Consider the following 13,333-nt stretch of genomic DNA (forward strand, 5'->3'; position numbering starts at 1 on the left):
GCTGATGTCTGCCTGGCGCGCGGGGTGCTCTGCTTCAGGGCGCCCCACCCGCCGGGCGGCAGGCTGCTATCCGCAGCTTGGGGAGCCCTGTGGGGAACTCCTGCAGGGCTCTGCACGCTGCGGATGTCTGCCTGGCGTGAGGGGCGCTCTGCTTCAGGGTGGCCTACCCGCCGGGCGGCAGGCTGCTATCCGCAGCGTGGGGAGCCTTGTGGGGAACTCCTGCAGGGCTCCGCACACTGCGGATGTCTGCCCGGCACGAGGGGCGCTCTGCTTCAGGGCGCCCCACCCGCCGGGCGGCAGGCTGCTATCCGCAGCGTGGGGAGCCCTGTAGGGAACTCCTGCAAGGCTCCCCACGCTGCGGATGTGTTCCTGAAGCGCCGGGCGCTCTGCTTTCAGGGCGCCCGACGCTCCGGGCAGCAGGCTGCTATCCGCAGCCTAGACACTGCTAGCAGAGCGCTAATCCCGAAGCTTGGGGCGTGCGGAGCTCAGCGCCTCCAAGCTTCTGGGTGCCGGCAAGGTCTAGACGGCTATCGGAGACCTTGCCGGCACCCAGCTTCTGCACGCCCCAAGCTTCGGGATTGATGCAGCGCTCCGCTAGCTGTGGGAGAGCTGGGTCTCCCACGGCTAGCGGATAGCTTCCTGAAGCCTGGAGAGCGAGAGGGATCGGTGCGCACCGACCTCTCTCACTCTCCAGGCTTCAGCGAAAGCCTGCATTCGCTCCATAGGACGCACACACATTTTCCCTTGCTTTTTAGGAGGGAAAAAGTGCGTCCTATAGTCTGAAAAATACGGTATATGCTTGATCAATTCACCAGGCAAATATTGTTAGATAATTTTTTAAAAAAAGAATTTAAAGTGGGGGGAGAAAGCAATGGATGCTAAAAGCTGTCTATTACATTTTTACCCTACACTTCCCTAAGCTTAAGGCTGCATACATTTGTCACTCTGTGGTATGCTCATAACAGCCTGTAAATTGGGAGTATCTCGGTTCAAAGTTGTTTCCTCAGTGGAAACAGAACAATAGTGGCTTCCATTAAACAGCAAGTTCCAATAAAGAAATGACTGAGTGCATCGTCATCCAGATTTGAAAGAAATACTACGTTGCAAAATCTTCTCCCTTATCCATTTGACAAACCTTCCTACCATTACTTAATTGTCCCTTAATGGAAATCAATCTTGCTTTTATTTTTTTATTTTTTTAAAAAGCTTCATTTTTTCAGTGCAACAGATACAAGCTTGGATTCCTTCACAGGCCCACACAGAAAAACAAGAGACACTGTGCTCAGGATTAAATGGTGTAGCTTGAGCAATTTACACACACCAAGTTGCTCCATAGTTGATATTCATATAGACTCTCTGCTACCTGACAAAGACTTGTTTGTCCATTAACAGCGTGCCAGGACTTGAATGGGAGCTTGAGAAGATGCCCTGAGGCAGCATCTGTTACAAGGAAAATGATAAAGAGGCCAACAACAAACCACAATTCTGCCAGGAAATCGGGCCCAGCAGAGACCTCCTGCACAGATTTCTTGCTGCTGCTCCTTTCTGGGAGGCATCCTGAAATGTCATCTCAGATTCAGGGTGGAAGAATGGTGGGACTGAAGAGCATCTGCTGTCTCATCAAGAAACACAAAGGCAGAAACAAGGCCAGCAATAGCAATGGAACTGCATACAATGAGGATGGCCAATCCTGGAAACCATATGGACCACATTGGAGGAGATCTTTCAAGTAGGTCCTCCTAGCCCAGCTTTGCCCAACCTGGTGACTTTCACATGTTTTGAACTACCATCCCCATCTGCTCAAGCCAGTAAGGCTGTGGAAGGTTGTTCTACACACACACACACACACACACACACACACACTTACTCTGGATTAACATTTGCAGGAAGTGCTCTACTTTGGATGCCCCAGCTATCTGAGATATGTGTGAATGTTGACTAGATACAAAGACTTCTTGGCAGTGGTACCCAGAAGCTCTAAGCCTGAAAAGCATACACAGGAAGCGATTCAGCTCTGTGGGCTTCTCAAGGCTCAGAGAGACCAATTAACAGAAACCAAAACAACCAACCAAGAGGGTAGGAAGGAAAGGGGAACCCTCTGAGACCCTGGGGTAGTGGCGGTGATAGTGAAAAATGGAATAACTGGGGGTAGGTGGGTGGAGATGCAATGACAGCAATGGTGGGGTGCATGCAAGAGAGATAATAAAAAGGGAGAGCTCAAGAAAGAAGATGAGTATACATCCAGTAAAACTTGAAATTGCTATTGTACGGGTTGTCCCCTGCAACAACCATCAGCAGATCACATCCATCTCCATTGACTGAACCATAACCATCACAGTTCTAGTGCTTTTCCATGGTACAAAAACAAGACACCAAGATATGGCCCCTTTTGGATCTTCTAGATTTTGACAAGGGGTCCCCTCAAAATCACCAGCAAATCATAGGTCAGCTGTGTCTACAGATGTATTATATAATTTGTTGGTGGTTTTTGTAACATGCAGAAAACAGCATTCTTAGAGAAACCAAAGACTGGAACTGAGGGAAGTCGGAGGGTGGGGTGGGGGTGGGTGGGTTCTGTGGGGGGAGGGAGGAAAAATGGGGGGAACAAGGATGATATGTTTTTGGATAATATGTCTTGTTATAATTTTGAATAATATATATATATATATATATATATATATATATATATATATATATATATATATATATATATATGCTTTCGTAGATTTTCACGGGTACAGGAATGCAGGTTTTGGTGTCCTCGGGTGTCTTCCCGTGTAAAAGTTGGGGTGTCTAGGCGACGTTTCGACGAGGTCTCACTCGTCATCTTCAGGCTGGTGCTTTCGGCTTCTTGTTACTGGAACAGAGCAGGATCTCAGTGTTTGAGTTCCTATAAATACTGTTGAGGGGGTGTGGTGTATAGCCTCCAATGTTCTGGGCAGAGAGGAAGTTCCCAGGCTAGTGTGCCTTTTCTTCTTTTGTTCCTTAATTACTTGAGGGATGTCTTGAGTGATTTCTTGAGTGATATCCTGAGTACCACTTAGGTGGGTCATTGGGTGTGGATTAGTTGCTAAAGTCTTTGTGTCTTGACCTCTTGAACTTTGTGAAGAGTTTTTCTGAGAAGATGGCTGTACTGCACTTAGTTGTGCTCTGGCTTGGCTTCGTGTATAGGGGCGAGCTGTGGTTTTGTGGCCTGTGTCAGCCAGATCTGTGTAGGGATTGCAGGGGGGTGCAGCATCCGGAGGTGCCACCATGGTTTGGCTACTGGATGGTGTCTGTAATTTATCTGTGGAGAGGGTCTGGGTTTGGGTCTGGTGTGGTTGATTGGTGATGGCGTTCTGTGTGCCTCTGGATCTGGTGTCAGTTTTTGTGGGGAGGGCTAATTTCCAGATGTCTGGCAAGCCTTTTGCACCAACCAAAAAATAGCCAATATCCTCAGAAACCCCAAGGATAAAATCCAGTTGGAAAACCAAGGGGTCTATGAAATACCCTGCAAAGTCTGCCCAGCCACGTACATTGGACAAACAAACAGACGAATAAATGCACGTATCACAGAACACAAGAATGCCGTCAAAAAAGAAGAAAAAACTTCCTCTCTTTTCCAACACATGAAAGAAACAGGACACGAAATTAATTTTGCAGATTCCAAATTGCTCTTTAACATGGAACATCACCACAAGAGAATAATCATGGAAGCCATCGAGATAGAGAAACACCCTCACAACATGAACAAGCGTGACGACACATCCCGCTTGCCAGACATCTGGAAATTAGCCCTCCCCACAAAAACTGACACCAGATCCAGAGGCACACAGAACGCCATCACCAATCAACCACACCAGACCCAAACCCAGACCCTCTCCACAGATAAATTACAGACACCATCCAGTAGCCAAACCATGGTGGCACCTCCGGATGCTGCACCCCCCTGCAATCCCTACACAGATCTGGCTGACACAGGCCACAAAACCACAGCTCGCCCCTATACACGAAGCCAAGCCAGAGCACAACTAAGTGCAGTACAGCCATCTTCTCAGAAAAACTCTTCACAAAGTTCAAGAGGTCAAGACACAAAGACTTTAGCAACTAATCCACACCCAATGACCCACCTAAGTGGTACTCAGGATATCACTCAAGAAATCACTCAAGATATCCCTCAAGTAATTAAGGAACAAAAGAAGAAAAGGCACACTAGCCTGGGAACTTCCTCTCTGCCCAGAACATTGGAGGCTATACACCACACCCCCTCAACAGTATTTATAGGAACTCAAACACTGAGATCCTGCTCTGTTCCAGTAACAAGAAGCCGAAAGCACCAGCCTGAAGATGACGAGTGAGACCTCGTCGAAACGTCGCCTAGACACCCCAACTTTTACACGGGAAGACACCCGAGGACACCAAAACCTGCATATATATATATATATATATATATATATATATATATATATATATTTGCTTTCGTAGATTTTCACGGGTACAGGAATGCAGGTTTTGGTGTCCTCGGGTGTCTTCCCGTGTAAAAGTTGGGGTGTCTAGGCGACGTTTCGACGAGGTCTCACTCGTCATCTTCAGGCTGGTGCTTTCGGCTTCTTGTTACTGGAACAGAGCAGGATCTCAGTGTTTGAGTTCCTATAAATACTGTTGAGGGGGTGTGGTGTATAGCCTCCAATGTTCTGGGCAGAGAGGAAGTTCCCAGGCTAGTGTGCCTTTTCTTCTTTTGTTCCTTAATTACTTGAGGGATGTCTTGAGTGAAAAAACTTCCTCTCTTTTCCAACACATGAAAGAAACAGGACACGAAATTAATTTTGCAGATTCCAAATTGCTCTTTAACATGGAACATCACCACAAGAGAATAATCATGGAAGCCATCGAGATAGAGAAACACCCTCACAACATGAACAAGCGTGACGACACATCCCGCTTGCCAGACATCTGGAAATTAGCCCTCCCCACAAAAACTGACACCAGATCCAGAGGCACACAGAACGCCATCACCAATCAACCACACCAGACCCAAACCCAGACCCTCTCCACAGATAAATTACAGACACCATCCAGTAGCCAAACCATGGTGGCACCTCCGGATGCTGCACCCCCCTGCAATCCCTACACAGATCTGGCTGACACAGGCCACAAAACCACAGCTCGCCCCTATACACGAAGCCAAGCCAGAGCACAACTAAGTGCAGTACAGCCATCTTCTCAGAAAAACTCTTCACAAAGTTCAAGAGGTCAAGACACAAAGACTTTAGCAACTAATCCACACCTAATGACCCACCTAAGTGGTACTCAGGATATCACTCAAGAAATCACTCAAGACATCCCTCAAGTAATTAAGGAACAAAAGAAGAAAAGGCACACTAGCCTGGGAACTTCCTCTCTGCCCAGAACATTGGAGGCTATACACCACACCCCCTCAACAGTATTTATAGGAACTCAAACACTGAGATCCTGCTCTGTTCCAGTAACAAGAAGCCGAAAGCACCAGCCTGAAGATGACGAGTGAGACCTCGTCGAAACGTCGCCTAGACACCCCAACTTTTACACGGGAAGACACCCGAGGACACCAAAACCTGCATTCCTGTACCCGTGAAAATCTACGAAAGCAAATATATATATACATATATATATATATGGTGGTTTTGTTGTCATCTTATGAAGTTCCATGAGGATCTGTGAGTTGGATAAAACTTTCTGCATTGCCGGCAAGCACTGGATCTGTGATTTTATTTTATTTTTTACTGTGCTGTCTTTTCAAAGTAATTATTTTGTTCCTAGATTTTCCACTTAACAAAATTTTAGATGCAGCAGCTTGCAGCTCCATCTCCAGAGCTGGCTATATTTGCAATTATCATCTGGAAAAAATTATGGCATAATGAACAATTTTACATTCCAACTAAGTTATATGTAAGAGATTTCATGTTCTCAGAGTAATAGAAAATGTTTATGTTTGCCTCCTTGTTATGTCTCCAAAACTCTTTATTTGTTTATTTTTCAGGGTGAAAATGGAACGCATGTATTTGGTTTTTGTCATTTTTAAAATCAGGTTTCAACATTTCCATAAATTTTACACCCATGGAACGTTAAGTGGTGGCTCTGACACCACATCCACCTTGTTTTTTTACAAACTGAAAATTCAATTTCCCCTCACGAATGTTTCTACAAGGAGAGGGGGGACCCAAGAGACCCAAATAAAAACCACAACTGCAGCTAAAGCAGTCTCCCTTGAGTTGTACCCAATGAAGTCATTGATACGATGTGATACGATACAATACGATAATCTTTATTATTGTCTCATACAGAACAACGAAAATCTACATCAGACATTCAGAAATCAACAAGCGTGCTATCCTCAGCTATACCAGCCTAGTTTCAGGGGGTATCAATTACATACAATACTCCTTATGCTGCGTTTAAAACCAAAATTGCATTTGAATAGAAACTGTTTCTCAGGCAGCTAGTCCTAGTCTTTATAACCCTGTACCTTCTTCCAGAAGGCAGAAGCTGAGAGAGATCATTTCCGGGGTGCACACTATCCTGCACTATCTCTGCAGCTTTCTTATGGTACCTGGAAGCATAGATTTGATCCAAGGTATGGAGAGTGCACCCAATTATTCTCTCTGCAGTCTTTACAACCCTGGACAGCATTGTTTTTTCACTGACCGTGCAGCTCCCAAACCACTCACAGAGACCTATTGGGGCAAGGACTTCCACCTGTGCCATGAGACTTTAACTCCCTCTCCTCTCCCAATTCACCCCCTGAAATCTGCTCCAGAGGACTGGGGGAACCCCTAGGCCAGATATGAGGGTGATGGGGGGGGAGGCAAGACACACAGGAAGTCCCATCACACAGGCGGAAGCTACAGCACTAATGGGACAACTTTGTTGGCTATAACCCCCTTAACTTTGGAATAAAATTCAGTACAGGGTAAATGCATTACCTGGCATCAGAGACAACATTACACCTGCTCTCCCCTCAGAAGTACCAACTCAAGACAGGGCATGATAAATGCTGCCCAAATTCTTCTGATATCTCACACAGATATAATTAGCCCTCAAGCAGTTATGCAAGAAACACTAATGCAAAAAGGCAGGCAAACGAAGCACCGTCGGTAGCCAAAGAGACAAGATCAGGACAGCATACAGAGCAAATTAAAAGAAACAAGGGTGTGCTACACTTACCCCTGCAGCAAAACCCAGGCTGCCATCCAGGATCCGTCTCTGCAAATTAAAACAAAAGAACTTAGATCACTACAAGAGGCAAGGTATGGCAGCTTGTTGTGTAAGAGCAAGACGAAATACAGAGTTGGAGACCGAGCCACAGTTCAGCAAAGAACTTTGGCTAATGGACACAAACTTCCACCCAACTTGCAACATCCCTGTGAGGCAGGTCGCTATATTTCCACCTGACAAGTGAGAAACTTAAACTAACAGCAACTTGTGTGTTTACTCAGCAGGTCCATAACTCAACAGGTTATTAGCCCAGGCCCCAGGCCTAATGCTCTAAATAAACCTGTATATTCAAACAAAAAAAGAACAACGGCAGAAATAGCAGAAAGGTTTAAGTCAGGAACATACAGTAACAGTGCTACCGTATTTTTCGCCCTATAGGACGCACCGTCCCATAAGGCGCACCTAGTTTTTTGAGGGGGAAATAAAGGGGAAAAAATTATTTTTCCCCCAGGCGCGGGGTTGGGGCAGGGGAGGCCCGAGCTTCCACCGACCCCAGCCTCCAAACAGGCAGCTCTCTGCAAGCCGTGGGAGCACAGCGCTGGCTCCCGCTGCTTGCTAAGAGGTCCGCGAAGCCTGGACGCACTGATCTCAGCGCGCGCAGGCTTCGGCAAGCAGGCAACTCTCCGCAAGCAGCGGGAGTGCTCCCGCCGCTTGCAGAGAGGTCCGCAAAGCCTGGAGAGCGAGAGGGGTCGGTGCGCACCGACCCCTCTCGCTCTCCAGGCTTCAGCGAGAGCCTGCATTCGCCCCATAGGACACACACACATTTCCCCTTCATTTTTGGAGGGGGAAAAGTGTGTCCTATAGGGCGAAAAATACGGTAATTGGACTGCATCATCCAATTAATGTTCACATTGAGCAAAATTCAATTAAATGGTTGTGCTAGCAGGAGCCAGTACTGTTAGCACAATGAGGCCTTCCTCCTGCTCCCCCACTGGCTTGGATGTAAGGTCAGAAGATCCGCCAGAACAGGGTGCAGGGAGGGCAGAGAGGACATTCCTTCATCTGGCAAGCAGAAAGCTGCACCTTGAAAAACGAACTGAAGTACAAGACTCACCTGCCCGCTGGAGAAGATAAACACAAGTGCTGAGCCAGCAGCCGTCAATCCCCAGGTGAAGAACGTTCCTAGCAATGCTTGTGATACTGGACTGTAACCCAGTAACATACTGAGTGCTCCTGGATTTGATGACCTAGGACAGATGTAAAGCCAACGTAAAGGCAGGATACTTTCAACATTAAAGCTTCACCATTCAAAATAAATTCTTTCCAATCAGATTTTCAGAGGTTCCACACACACCTATTGCTCTTATTACCAGAGACAGATGGATGGATGGATGGATGGACAGATAGGTAGATGATATAATTTTCTTAATCAGATTTGCATTTCATTCTAAAGGTATTTTCCAGTGGATCGGAATAAGGGAGGTGCAATTTCAAGTGCCACTTCCCTCCCAGAGCCAGTTTGGGGTAGAACTCAGGCAAAACTCCCTTCCAAGCATCAGTTCCCCCTTGTAAAACTGCAATATGTTTGCAACCCTGCATACAATAACAACGGAGCAAAAGTCCTTAGGATTGTACTGACCATCTTGAAAGGATTATTGTGAACTTAATGAAGATTACAGAACAAATCATTTCTGGCACAGTCCCATTGCTTTCAAGCGCGTATGAAGCCTTAATTTCATTCAGAATGAACAAAGCATCTACAGTGATGTGATATTCTTCCATTTACAGAGTCTGTCCCCAGAGGTGGACAAATTTATACATATCCAACACAGCTATTAATTATGAACAGCCAAAACCAGAGGTACGCAGCATATCTTGCACATAATCCATAGAAACTCAAGGGAATGGTAAACTGTGCCTTATGCTGACTCTGCAATATTTCTGATCAAATGCCACAAAAATGGGAACTCCGGAAAAGGAACTGGAATAGCAAAGAAAAGATGCAGCCTCACACCCTTGCACTGTACCTATGGCCTCCCTGTGTTTATATACTGGTTTATATACTGGAGGTGGCATGCTTTGTAATATTGACACACCTGGGGTGGGTGTTGACTTGGGGAGGGTGTGGCTCTTTTAAATCCCCCCTCCCATTAAAGCAGTGGTGGCCAAATGTGGCCCTCCAGCTATTTTTGGGACTACAATTCCCATCATCCCTGACCACTGGTCCTGTTAGCTAGGGATGATGAGAATTGTAGTCCAAAAACAGCTGGAGGGCCAAGTTTGGCCAACACAAATCAATGGGAGAGAAATGACTTGTACCAGGCCCATGGCTGGAGTCCATCTGTGTCATCATCAGCATGTATCCTGATGCGAGTCCCTTGCCTTTGCTGCCTCAGAATGAGGCCGACTTTGGCCATTTCGCTGGTATCCCCCCCCCCCAGTGTATCCAGGTATTTATTTATTTTTTGCTGAGAAAGTCCCTTCAGTCGGCAGAACTCAAATTCAGGATTGCTCGAACCTTCTCATGCCTAAAGCGAGACACAGCCTTTTTCACACAGGGGAGGCCCTCATCTCACACGCAAAGAGTGATTTGTTGGCAAAGCGTTCCGCTCCATCCAGTGCAGTTGCTGAGCATCAGGCCTTGCAGAACGTAATTCAGATTCATGGAAGTGAACCAGAGTCTCTTCCCTCTCATGGGGAAAGGGTTGGATGGAGATAAACATACACACACACACACACACACACACCACATATACAGTGTTGTAAATTAGCCGGGCACCCGGCACGTCTTGTGACCGGCGCGGGTCCAGTTGCGATCACATGGAGATCTCTGGATGTCAGATTCTCAATTAACATCTCCATTTGGCAGGTCCCTCCAGCTTTCTTAAGAAGGGAAGCAGAAGAGCTTTTTTATTGCATGTTTATCCTTTTTTCTCCAAGGATAGCTCACTAGGCTCCTCAATTAATCCCCGCAATGACACTGTCAGGTAGGTTAAGAGTGACTGGCCCAATTACTCGGCTCCCTAGTTTACTAAGAACAAAGTATGATGTGGAACATGCCACAAAGCCTCCTGATAAAATAAAATAAAAAAGACTGAGTGGTGTAGCACCCAACAACCATTTGTGTTCCTGCAACAAGTTTGTAGCTAATGTACACACACACACACACATATCATACCACTAGACCAGGGACAGTGGGGTGGGAAGAGAGCAGTTAAGTGCTCATCCAAAACATGTGTTCAGAGTTTGGGCACAGGTATGGGCGTAGCCATGGGACGCGGGTGGCGCTGTGGGTTAAACCACAGAGCCTAGGACTTGCCGATCAGAAGGTCGGCGGTTCAAATCCCCGCGACGGGGTGAGCTCCCGTTGCTCGGTCCCTGCTCCTGCCAACCTAGCAGTTCGAAAGCACGTCAAAGTGCAAGTAGATAAATAGGTACTGCTCCGGCGGGAAGGTAAACGGCGTTTCCGTGTGCTGCTCTGGTTTCCCAGAAGCGGCTTAGCCATGCTGGCCACATGACCCGGAAGCTATACACCGGCTCCCTCGGCCAATAAAGCGAGATGAGCGCCGCAACCCCAGAGTCGGCCACAACTGAACCTAATGGTCAGGGGACCCATTACCTTTACCTTTATGGGCGTAGCCAGGATTTTAGTTGAGGGGGCGCAAGCCTTTTGGGGGGGGAACCTCAGTTAGCTATGTATTTTTATTGATTTTTATTGATTTGGGGGAGGAGGAGGGACTGCCCCTCCCTGCCCTCCTCTCTTGGCTACGCCCATGGACCCACGTATGAAGTTCCTCTTTCCCTGATCCAGCGGGCAACTTAACTTCATAAAACTAGCAACTACGAGGAAGACTTGCGAAACTTGCAACCGCACTGGAGCTGTAAGTCCTGTTCTGCACAGTCTCCTTTGAGTTGTACAAGCACAGACCTACTGACATAACCTACCCAGAGTGCGAACTGCGCCTGAATGAATGAATGAGTCTGCTTGCCACCTTGCAAAATACAAAACCTCCCCCCCCCCAAAAGGGGGGGGAGACTCTTTTCATTAGATTTTTTATTTTTTGCACAATCACGAATTGTTCTAATATGCACACCAAGGGATCTGGTCCATAACACAATTTAATCCGTTCGACATTCGTATTCAACTTAAAAAAACATTTCCTGGTTTAACTTCCTGGGTTTTACCAGTAAGCTGCTTTAAAGACCACTCCGTTATTTAGAAAAATATACGTAACGAGAATCAACTCACTGCACATGAACCACTTCTAGGACCGCGCAGGAGTTGCAAGTTATCGCAGGCGCTTCAATTCCGGCAGCCACTTCCGAGTTCCTCTGTACACGTGTCTCTCAAACAGGCGTGGCTCCGCCCACTATCCCCCCCTTCAGCCACTAGCAACGCGGCGCGGAGGTGCAGCGTGGATTCTGCGGTGCACGTCTCCTAGCTTTGGAAAAAGTGGAGCGGGCGGCCAAGTTTGTGCGCGTCTTTGCTGCGGTCGAGGATCGCAATAGGGCTGTGAAGTTCCCGCTGATTACCAGCTTGCTTACACAGGGAGAGCTTGTTTGCTTTCCAAGGGCTTATGTTTGTATTGTAATTATTTGTATGTTGTGTGTGTGTTGGCGTGCGCGCACATACACACACACACGTATATGTGTATGATAGTTTTAATATATGATACATCTATAGAATAGTTTAAATTCTATCCATGTTTAGTTGTTTTAAATGATTTCTTTTCTTTTCTTTTTTGAAGTTCATATTTTTATCTGTAAGCCTCCTTGAGTCCCATGGGGGGAAAGGTAGGGTATAAATAAAGATATAATAATAGTATAGTGGTACCTCGGGTTACATACGCTTCAGGTTACAGACTCCACTAACCCAGAAATAGTGCTTCAGGTTAAGAACTTTGCTTCAGGATGAGAACAGAAATCGTGCTCTGGCAGCGCGGCAGCAGCGGGAGGCCCCATTATCTAAAGTGGTGCTTCAGGTTAAGAACAGGTTCAGGTTAAGTACAGACCTCCGGAATGAATTAAGTACTTAACCTGAGGTACCACTATATATGTTTAGTATAGTCAATACGTTAAGGAGTTTAACAATAAAGAGTAAGGTGTTTCGAAAACTGAAGTTTGGTAACAATATTTTTATTGTAAACATCAAATTAAACATATATTAATAATCTCTGTTAAAATGTGATATTAACAATGTGTCACTTATGTGAATTGTGTATTAGTTCATGCTTATCAAAATAATAAAAAAGTGTTGCTGATGCCCCCCCAAAATGGCGACTAGATACTGTTTTGGCGCCCACGACCCAAGTCCCAGGAGCCATTTGAATCAAGAACTTGTCAAAAAGTTTGATTGTTATTTTTACACTTGAATCAAGGCAGTGGGGTTCTCCTTCACTAAACCTACAGGAATAAGTACAATATCCACTATTATTGCTGTAAGCTTTACATACTGTTGTTAGCAAACAGTTGTGTTTCATGGCCACCTGACCTCAGTACTTGCAACGATGGTTTCTCTATGTATCCATATGTAATGTGTGTGTTCGTACATATATTTATGCTTATAGACACATTCCAGCTCAGTAAACCATGTCATGCAGTTTGATGAAACTGACTACAGTTCATTAGACTGCTTTAAGGTACCATAAGCGTTGCCTTTTTGCTTCTGCAAATTGGACCTTCTCATGTGGCCAGTCTCCTCCAAAATCAAAGAATCTTAACATTCTATTGCTTTAAACAGTTTATTTAGGCAACTGTTATGAAACATCCATGTGTTTGCCATTATCTTACTTATTTATTTTATTTATGAATTGCCTTTCATGAGGCACCCCAAAACAATTTACAATGTAACGTACATAAAACAGTAGCATATGCAAAAACAGCTAAAGCAATTGCATTTATAAAAGCAATTACATTTTAAAAACTATAAATATATAAACAGTTTGAAACAACAACAGCACATTGAAACAATTCCAATTCCAACAAGAGGAAAGCCAAATGCAACAAACTCAGTAGGTGTGGCTTTGTTCAGCACTACATCACCAAAGTAGTTAGATTTATTTACGCTGCGCTGATTTTTGAAAGCAGATATCAAGAGGGGAGGAAAAGTAACAGTCTTCCCTGGATCTCTTTTGGCTGCTATCACAAAGAAAACTGCAGG

The 13,333-nt window shown here is 45.7% G+C and overlaps 1 protein-coding gene across 4 annotated transcripts in view; it reads right to left on the bottom strand.

The window, feature by feature from the left end:
• The window catches only part of SLC39A11 (solute carrier family 39 member 11), a 270,490-nt gene extending 258,960 nt beyond the window's left edge, over positions 1-11,530 (bottom strand). For 3 of the 4 annotated variants that reach the window (XM_081899865.1, XM_081899863.1, XM_081899862.1), the window contains exons 1-3: positions 11,423-11,530; positions 8,288-8,420; positions 7,183-7,221 (exon numbers count right to left, since the gene is read on the bottom strand). In XM_081899865.1, coding sequence (XP_081755991.1) covers positions 7,183-7,221; positions 8,288-8,395 — 147 coding nt within the window. In that variant the 5' untranslated portion in view covers positions 8,396-8,420; positions 11,423-11,530. The remainder of the gene's footprint in view (positions 1-7,182; positions 7,222-8,287; positions 8,421-11,422) is intronic. The other variant, XM_081899864.1, reaches the window with a different exon arrangement.
• Between the last annotated feature and the right edge of the window lie 1,803 nt (positions 11,531-13,333).

Source organism: Podarcis melisellensis (genome assembly GCF_964234715.1).
Source record: "Podarcis melisellensis genome assembly, chromosome: 2".
NCBI classification, from domain to species: Eukaryota; Metazoa; Chordata; class Lepidosauria; order Squamata; family Lacertidae; genus Podarcis; species Podarcis melisellensis.